General features: G+C 36.1%; 1 protein-coding gene across 1 annotated transcript; it reads left to right on the top strand.

Moving 5' to 3' along the window:
• Window positions 1–18: 18 nt before the first annotated feature.
• On the top strand, window positions 19–8,423 carry LOC118268933 (uncharacterized). The gene is made up of 5 exons (XM_035583761.2): window positions 19–1,185; window positions 1,270–1,773; window positions 2,205–2,416; window positions 6,906–6,958; window positions 8,330–8,423. Exons 1-3 carry the CDS (start codon window positions 145–147, stop codon window positions 2,265–2,267), a joined length of 1,608 nt encoding a protein of 535 aa, XP_035439654.1. The 5' UTR covers window positions 19–144; the 3' UTR covers window positions 2,268–2,416; window positions 6,906–6,958; window positions 8,330–8,423.
• The last annotated feature ends 1,704 nt before the right edge of the window (window positions 8,424–10,127 follow it).

The raw sequence follows: 10,127 nt of genomic DNA, 5'->3' as shown, positions 1-10,127 counted from the left end.
TGATAATAATAAAAACAACATCAATTATTAAAATTATGTGGTTTTGTTAAAATGCTTGAATTGTACTATTGAGTATTTGAATTTCAAAGCAAAGGGAGTAAAGACATTGAACTCACATTAGGTATAGTACCTATTTAAACAAAAATGAAGTTATTTTCGTCAAGGAGGAATAGTACGTTAAAGTTAACAGAGCTCCAAAGCAATATTCAAGCGCTCACCGCGTTGTACATGCCAATGAATTTAAATACAGAGTTCCATAAGTCTAAGGTGGCAGCCGTGAAGAAACTGCATTTCATTTTAAGACACACAAACAGAAAACTGCTCCAGGAACAAGATTTTGAACCATTACTTCTGGGGTCTCTAACCCTGGTCTATTACTTTGGCATGCGAATTAAATTAAACAGACTCATCTCAAAGTATTGGCATTGGTGTGGCAGACGTCATTTTCATCAAGCAGAAACCGCATTTCAAATAACTATGGACATGCTGTTACCAGAATGCAATGAAGCTACAATCAAAATTACTCTTAAGTTCTTTACAGAGGTGCAACTTTGGTCTTATGAGAGTTTCGTTGAACAAATCCTGGAAGTGCTTCTGTTCTTCGACAGAGGGAAGACGACACTCTTCAACATCATGCTCACTGACATTCACTATGTCCTGTTCATCGACGTGGAGTCGGTGACCAGGCATCGCATGAGAGTCTTGTACAATTTACTCAAAAGTTCTAATTGGGTAATTGAAAATGGAAAGCTTTTACCGTTCGTCACACGATTGTTAGATTTTTTCACTTATAGCGTATCAAAAGATGACGGAAGGACATCACAGTACAGGTATCTTAGAAAAGGTTTCGAAGTATGTCTGCGTCGAATCTTCGAAAGAGTGGAGAACAAGCATCGTAAGTTGATAATAACTACAATGCTGAACTGGTTCTCAATGGTTAACATGAATCAGGAGCATGTTCTAGAGTTCTCCACGTTGTTAGACCACGCTGCCGAATTCTATCAAGTGGGTGTATACAAAGATAGCTTCGGCCAAGGATTGATTGAACATGTGCTCGTGAACTTGGTAGGGTCGTCGAGTGCCACCAACAGTCTTGTTGGTTGTAGGCTTATGCTGAAATTCTTAGACCGCGAGCACAACTCACAATTTCTCGTAATTCCAACGTTGTTTTATGAATTTTCACAGGTATGTATTGATTCAATTAAATGCAGTGAGGTATAAAAGTGACTATACATAATATTTATTTATTACATTGTATGTGATATCTAGGTGCGACTGAAAGTTGGTAAATATGACATCAAAGACAAGCTCTTCATTCGATATCACAGGGAAAAGCTAAACAATAATCTGTTGAAGGCGATTAAAAGACACGGCACCAATATTGTGAATCTGAAAACAATATACACAATAGTGTGCTGCATGGTGCTGGAAGTACCTTGCGGGCTGACGGCTGCAGCCGCCGCTTGTATCGTGATGGCCATACAAGACCAGGCTCTGAATGGAGAGAACATACCGGCGCCCTGCAGATACTGGCTGCATGCCGTCGTTGTGTCCATCATGTCCCTGATATGTTGGGTCCACAAGGCGCCCGTGCTCTACACCTACGTGAACCACATTGTAGCACGCCGAGCGAAGGAGGCTCCACAACTGAACCCCCCATTGATGTACTTTTACAAGATTGGCAGGCACCACGTCACTTGGAATAAACCTACTCTATTCTTTGAAGATTGGGAGTTACGTTATGCGCTCTGGAAACATTTCCAAGATACTCGGGTATGCTATCTGACACACAACATAATACAACGTGTAAAATATATAAAAAAGTACAACGTGTAGAATTATTGTAATGTTATTTCTCTTTCTCTCTTTCTGTTTGGTATAGTTATTTTACTGCTATTTCCCTAAAAGGTGTAATTTGTGGGTTTTTAAAAAAGTTATAGGTACTGATGACTTTGGAGACTCCTAAGTCTAAACAATGCCTTAATACCTAGTCTAAACATTTCTGTTCTTAAAAAAACAGAAACACATTAATGCTTTTTGATAAAATTTTGAGTTTTAATGAAAACAGGGCGGACCTTATTTTCATTTGGGTAGTATATTTACATGTAATGAGAGTTAGAAGAGAGTAAAGAGTTATATCTATTGTAGCGAAATTTTCAATTTGATGTAATGTGTTTCATGATAGCGTTTATGTTTTGTTATAGACCACATCATTTAGTAAGCAGACCCCTTCAAAAAAAGTGCCTTCACTCGATTTACAAAATTGAAAAGAAGAAAGTCTTACATACAAGTTGAAACAATGTTTACAATGTTAAGTTCAATTAGAAGTAACGATTGAATTGTCCGTGTGCGAATAATGATAGGTTACGAGACTTATTGGATTACCAGATTATATCGGAGGAAGTAATTTGCGAGGGTAAGCAAAAGTTACTTATATGAATTCTGTAGTTAATGTTGGATGGATTACTGCTGTTTGCTATTTCCGTGTTAGTGTCATTGAATTTATTACGCACTGGTACTCCAGGCTATCACCATCGATACTACACTTATTTAATGGTTTGTAATGGCGCAGATTTCACTCACACCGTCACACATTGATTTTATAACCAATTTTCTGCCCTTTGCTGTTTCCTTGTGCATTTTTCTAAAGGTGGATAGATTGTGTAAAATGGGGAATTCTATTCCATCCAAATTATAGTATGCACTAAGAGGCAGACTTGATTGTTTTTTATGAAAAATGTAAGAGTTTATTTTTCACTTTCAACTGTATAGTGAATAGTCACATCTGAGGTTGGCCTCGCACCGAGTACTGATGACAATGTAAGATATAATTTGCTCAGCTCCCATCAGTTTCACTAGCATACTTAATGAGGCGAAGCTGATATTTAAATAATGCCCGTATTCTATTGTAATAAGTGAGTAAACTCGGACTTTTGACGTAATCTTGATTATGCTATAACAATTTAATTAATTGGAGAAAATTTATTTCGTGCTCCCCGTTTTTAGATCTCGTTCGGTGTATAGAATGTTTGATAATTATGTAGAGGTGCTTTTTCTTGTATGTTTGCAAAACATGGGCAATTTATCAATTAGTTGTGTGTGTATCTTTTTTCTAATATGGCGTGGTAGTACTAAGATATTGAATATGCAATTAAGTCTAATTTGTGGCTGTACTGCACCTTCGGGTTGAGATAAAAATGGAGTCTATACAATGTGATAGGGGTGGGTCTTCTAACCCGTTAAGGCTGAATACTACATGTAATTTTATCAACAAAAAAAAATAATATGGGGGTTTGAACCCCCAATTGAAAACATTGAAAAAAATAGCGACTTTTTCGGTAAAAATAATTTATCAATGATTTTTTTCTTACCAAAACATTATCAAACATATCAGAAAACGTCGCCGTTTGTCGTTTGTTTCTACGACGCACAACGCATACAACCTTTGTTATCACATAAAGTAAAAAACATATTAAAATAGCCATAATTTTTAGGGGGAGGGGGTTCAGACCCCAGTATTATTTTTTTGTCGATAAAATTAGATATAGTACTTAGCCTTAACGGGTTAGAAGTCTCACCCTTATCACATTGTATAACTATTCAACGGCTTGTCTATCTCCAGACACGAAAATCATACAATAAAAGAGCTCCATTGAACTTGAAAGAAATACCAAAACGTTATTTTTTGTTAATAGTAGGTACCTGTACTGAGGAATAAGGATAGTTTCCTACATAATTCATGATTGAGTCATTTGGTATTACTATCGTTATAAAACACCTTAGGTATTGTGAAAATAGAACCTACTAAGGTTTTAATAAAATCAATTTTTATGGTTTTCGTCATCGCAATTCTATAATTATTTGAAACACTCGATTGCGAGTTACGCGGCGTGAAACAGTTTTATGAAAGGCAAATTGTTTAGATCATGGTTATCTGCAACGGTACACTTTATTTGTAAATATTTGTAAATAAACAACCGGTTATGCGGTCATAGTGGTTGCTTCCAAATTAATTTGGAACCCTTTTCCAATTTCCTTCATCATTAACCTATAAAGATTTTGTACTACTTTGCCGGTCATTGGCTCTTGGAAATCATAGAGAAGTGTAGTCTGTTATTTATCAGATATTTAGGTATTCCTTGATCTCTATAAGTACTTTAAATTTTCTCCAAACATAGATCGATGAAAAACTAAAAGTCACAATTTAAAGACAAATGTAAGCATTTTGGATAGTTTGAGCTACAGCATTTTCCAAGTAACAGATTGAAGCTTTATTGCTTCATGCCTTTTAATGAATTCGATCTCTGTCACATGACTACTTAGCCTTAAGATTGATGACTTACACTTTGAACAGAATTATATTCTTTAGGCACTACACATCGTTTTCCTTTATTTCCATTTTAACGTAGGAAATCTGTAGATCGTACGTGTTTGTAGCAGTTTTTGCGCAACGAAGCGTCTGTTCTGCTAACTAAGTAACATGGTAAATTCCTACAAAACATGTCTAAGCTACAGAGGGAGGGGTTGGATTTTTCTAGACTACCATTAGAGAGAGTTAGCTGCATGCGATATAGAGCTTCTGAAATAGGACGGTCGGATATCAACGGAATACTTGCACTTGGTGCTAATGTATGCCATATATAAGTATTGATGATAGGCGCATCGGCACTCATTGCTAGTTAGTTGCCAGACTCGGGCGCATCGCATTGCAGTGGGAAAGTGCGAATTTTCCGTAAGTGCGCAAAAGCGTCGCACGCGCTATTCAGCGAATTGATTTCACACGCGCATCTCTCCGCGAGACTTTTTGCTTCAGACGACACATGTTCGTTTGCTGTGCTTTCCACTACATTGTTGTACAACAATAGATACGATTATGGATTGTAGAAGTGCGGTAAGTTTTTGTCGGTCCTGTGAGAACGTTTAACAGTTTGTAACGATATGCATGACGTGTTTATCATCAGGTTAAACGAGTTATTAATCATCAGATACATTTATAATCTTGTATTCTTCTGTTCCCACGATTGCAATACCTAATTAGTTTGACATTTTTGATTAATTGCGTGAGGAGCTTACAGAGTGTTGCGGTTGCAAATTGAATGTCGTGTTTAGCTCTTAATTGTGATGTCATGGGTGTCCCAAAGAGGGTAATCGCGCATGCGTTTATCGATTAACTGATGTCTGTATTGATATGACTAGTGATTTGTATGTATATCGTCTACGTCTGTAGCTTTAGATACAGTGGCTATTGTATGTCATCATCAGTCAGTCATCATGGCTTTTTCATATTTCACTAGCAAACCTGGCGAACTCCGTTTCGCCCCCCAATGATTTAACCTGTGTTCCTGCATTTCTCTTGATTTTTTCCTGATTGTTCTTTGTTTCTTTGCTATAAACCTCATGGAGCCCGAGACCCTCGAAATCGGTTCGAGCGTTCTGGAGTTATAGCGTCAGGATGGAAAGCCCGTATTTATTTATATATCATAAGCAAATATTATAAGCGAATGATTTTTAATCTAAAATGATGATGTTTTAGTGTGCAGTATATGATAAATAAGGCTGTCTTGGTTGTCCAATGTCGGAAAAGTTTGGTATTTTATAAACGTGCGGGTGCTTAAATTGATGTGGAGGTACTGGTCATCGCTTTATTCGTATCCATTTCATTTTATTTCTCTACAAGATTTTCTTTTGATCTTCGATTAGATCCGATTAAGTTTTTGTTAGCCTAACTGCAATGTATTTTGACAATATACGTCATCTATCCATTAGATTTAATAGAGATACTTTGTCATTAACTTAGAATGAGTTATTGGTACCTATAACTCTAATTTGACTCTTGAGTCTTGACACTGAATTTAGCTGTCAGCTATGTGTAAAAACTGCCAGCTTTCCTTATTAACTAAAATGACAGTGAGCTGGGTAGTCAAAAGTCAAGTGTTTATTTCAATTAAACGCATATGAGATACCTACTTTTAATAAAACAAATATACATATTCTTTAGGGTCATTAAAGTTCTAAAATGGAGACCAGAAGTCTAATACCACCATAAGGTTGACGGATGATCTGATAAAGATTGCAAAGAGTTAAGACTGGATGCAGGTCCCATCTATGGTTTAAGTTCAGTAGTGGTTTTGAAAAAAAAAATAACAATCTTGGCGTTCATAGTGTTGTAAATTCTATGTTGTTATACCTGGGATGTATTTCAGATTTCGTGTAACTGAGAATTTTCTAAAAATATAAATTTCGCCCCTCCATGGAATCAGATGACATGCTTGGAAATTCAGTCATAAATACCTACTTTACAACTGGATACAGTACCGAAGTAAAGTTAGCGTTGGTCTGATATACCTACCTGTGGGCAGTTTATAGTTATATTTTATAGCTTAAAAGAGAACGGCTGGATTAGAGTAATACCTCAATTTTACACAAAACTGGTGTGAACCACCCTTTGCATTATTTTTTACCTTGCAAGTGACTGAAGGTCACTGAAAGCTACCCTTCTACGCCGAAAACAAATTTGTGTCTTCTCTTGCTTAAAAGTTATACACTTGCTCATTTGCCGACCTATTCCATAAAAAGGGCATCAAATAACTCAATGATACTTTGTCCTACCCTGAAATTCAAGGTCCCTTGCTTAGCGTCACGTTTGCGACCACTAATGGAACTCGAAGATCTGTAATCCTATTCCGAGGATAAATTAAACCTAATTTCTACAGCCATGTTGGTCGTGTGTCAAAAATGCCTAATATCGAAATCATGTATTAGTTTATACTAACCTAATTATCATTTTCTAAAACTGATGAAGTGGTTTGATACCAGAACTAAAGAAGATTCTGGTATCACTTCATCATGCTGAGCGTCCCTAGTCATTATGGGTCACTGTTTTAATTTGTATATATTACTTTCAGATCCTGCTATGCTTTGCAGCACTTCTGGTCTTATTAGTTGTGAAAACAGAAGGGTATGTAATCATTTTTTTATTTCAATTTTATTTCTTAAGCATTTACTAACACAATTAATAGTCCTCATTGCGACTGTCGATTTTTGAAAACCCGAAAATGTTTAATTACGTATTGCTTGACGCGGGAATCCAACCCGAGATCCCTTGTTGGATAGTCGCACTTGTGACTACTCATACACACGACAATCCAAGTTAAAATATTATAAACATTTACAGTCTCGAAAGACTGAAGGAAAAGCGTTGCAGTTCTCGTGAATAAGTACTTTTATTAACATTTATATTGTTACAAAGGCTTCTTTGATGAGCTTGTAGCTTGGTTTCTGGTTAAATCCCATGTTGGATAATTATGTGACTGAATTCGTTTGTTGTAAACGTCACAGGCATCCAATTAGATGATACTCATTACTCCATAGGTTGAGTGATTGCTATGTAGGTACTTTCGTTAATTTATTCACCAAAGAAATCTAAACATTCGGGAACATAAGTCCTTCAGATTCATCTTTATATCGATAATACATCGATCTTATAAGATCACTCGTTTACTGACCAGAATGCCTTGCATTAAAGACGTCCAAATATGAACTAATTGCATTCCATTTACGTCCGACGAAAAACTTAAGAGGTTCTTCGACACGTACGTTTTTAACCCAGAACATTTTGTGTCCATTAAAAAAGAATGCCAGATATGTATTTAACAGGAAACGTTGGAACAGCACTCACGCGCAGCGAAGTAGGAAACTCCCGAAATTATTGGCCTATGACGGAACTCCAGTAAAATATAAACCGCCTTAGCTTACCTCAACCATTGTTGTTACTTTGTTACCTCAATTGTATTATGCGCACTGCATAACGACTGACAAACGACGACAAATTGCTTTGTTACGGTTGTATCACGCATAATGAATATAAGTATACACTCCACTACTGTATTAGCCATATTGTGTTCATTTTCCGTTACATAGTAATGCGATAAATATGCGAAATTGATACTTGAATGTCGTGTGAGTTTCTACCAGTTTATTATTGTCACACTTTTCAAATTTACTATTGTGAGCCAATTGTATTGTTGCCTTAACTTGGCTATGTATTGCATATGCTTGAATTGCCGGGTATAAGGGGGTTTAGAAACTCTTTAAATTGTTGTTTGAATAATTTGTAGATAAATTTATGAATATTAAGAAAGTTTTATTGCCGTCTTATTTGGTTTTCTAGTATATCATTTTGGTTCATGAATGGTCTCGTTATAATTTTCACTTTAACGAAGTCGTACATTACACTGGACATAATATTATTGCCTAAACAATTGACTTTCTCTGACAGCTGTTATACTGTCCATAATTTTAGCAATAACACTTGATTTGTAATCCACAGACGCAACAAGAAGGTGGTGATCCACGTACCAGTGAAGGTGAAGAAGATAAAGCACACGCACACGGTGTACAAGACCATCCACCACCACCACAAGCACCGCGAGCCGCACATGGACCACAGCCTCGTGAGCTCCGAGGAACATGAGCATTTCCACCACTTCCACATCCACGATGACTCACCGGTCGGCCAACACAGCCAGCCTGCTCCCGGGGTCGGGATCCCAGACTTCCTACCAGACAACCTCTTGGATGTGCCGCTCCAAATCCCAGATGTGCCTCCCCATGAGATTCCTGGTCTGCCCAACCGACATATTGTGCCCCTCTATAGAAGAATTTAGGTGAGTGAAGAATTTACGATGGTTTTTATGTTATAAGCCGGTAAACGACCAGACGGAACACCTGATCAGCAATCGCCGCTACAACAGCGAAACACTAGAGGCGTTAAAAGTGCGTTGCCAGCCTTTTGGGATGTTTAGGAATTTAAGGGTTGTTACGGAACATAATTGGGCCTTCTTCAAATGTTATTAGAATTAGAATTTACAATGTGAAATCTTTAAAATACAAATGTTTTTTGTTTCAGGTTATAGCTACATACAATATGTATGTGGGTTGGGGCAAGCCATAAAAGACTGACAAAATAGGCTTTACGACATTTATTTATTGGGCAACGATTTGGTAATGTGAAAAGAAATTATTTGTAAATAGTTTTTGTAACATTTGAAAATGTTGCAACATTAATGTATGCGTTTCAGTACAATGACCTGTCTATTGTCTATCCTTCGTGTGACTAAACTGAAACAAGTGTTCGTTAGTCAATAATAATTGCCTATCATGATTTCTTTAGAAATACAATAAATTATTGTATTGTGTAATTGCTCATAAAACCATTTTACTACTGAATTCACAATCATTCTAAGAAAAACATGTTATTGTAACGTTAAGATTTTCTTTAAGTAAGTACTTCTTACTACATAAGTCGACTGTATTTACTATGATTTTCTTATCACTATAGTAAGCTGAAACTTTGATGAGTATTTATCAAAGATAGGAAAGCCTTTAATATAGAATTTAGATTAGCAATTAACCACAAGTGACTTTATCTATTAAAAATTAAACGTTGTACAAATATTATTATTAAATACTAACAAACAAGTAAATTATATAGAAAATATGTTTCGTTTTCTATGAACTATAAAAAAAGACTGACTCTAAACTAGAAAAAAAAATAATTCTTCAATGCGGATCAGAGGACATTATTTACTGAAAATTGAAAAACAGAAACTTGTCTATAATTTTCATAATCGTGTAGATAGCAAAGACTTGGAGATAAGAGCATGGGCTCTCGCACTAGATGTCTTCCTGATCATGTTGATGTGGTTCAAAATTATATGAATGAAGAAGAGAGTTTGTGATAGGATACCGTCTGATAAGTATGAATGGAAATAGATGACATACATTTATGTTGTACGCAAGCAAACTAGGGTGGAAGGAGACTGAGAAAAGTTTACCAAAATCAACTATTTCGAAATCATTTTGTCGACTGACGAGGTGTATCTCATTGAGAGACTGTTTCTAGAATACTTTCTGTATTAATTTATTTTAGTTTTAATTGATTTAGATTAACAGTGTGTATGTTGTGTGTCATGAAATATTGTTAAGATTCCCTCTTATGTGGAGAAGGTCCACGGTCCAATAGTGGAAATTTTACTTCGGATTATGTTTAAATTATACCCACGACACAAGAAAATCCAAGTGTGTAGGACAATGTTACAAAAAAGAAGAAATTAATAGTGTAGTTC

This window comes from Spodoptera frugiperda, chromosome 25 (genome assembly GCF_023101765.2).
Source record: "Spodoptera frugiperda isolate SF20-4 chromosome 25, AGI-APGP_CSIRO_Sfru_2.0, whole genome shotgun sequence".
Lineage (NCBI taxonomy): Eukaryota > Metazoa > Arthropoda > Insecta > Lepidoptera > Noctuidae > Spodoptera > Spodoptera frugiperda.
This window is presented reverse-complemented; position numbering and strand designations above follow the sequence as displayed.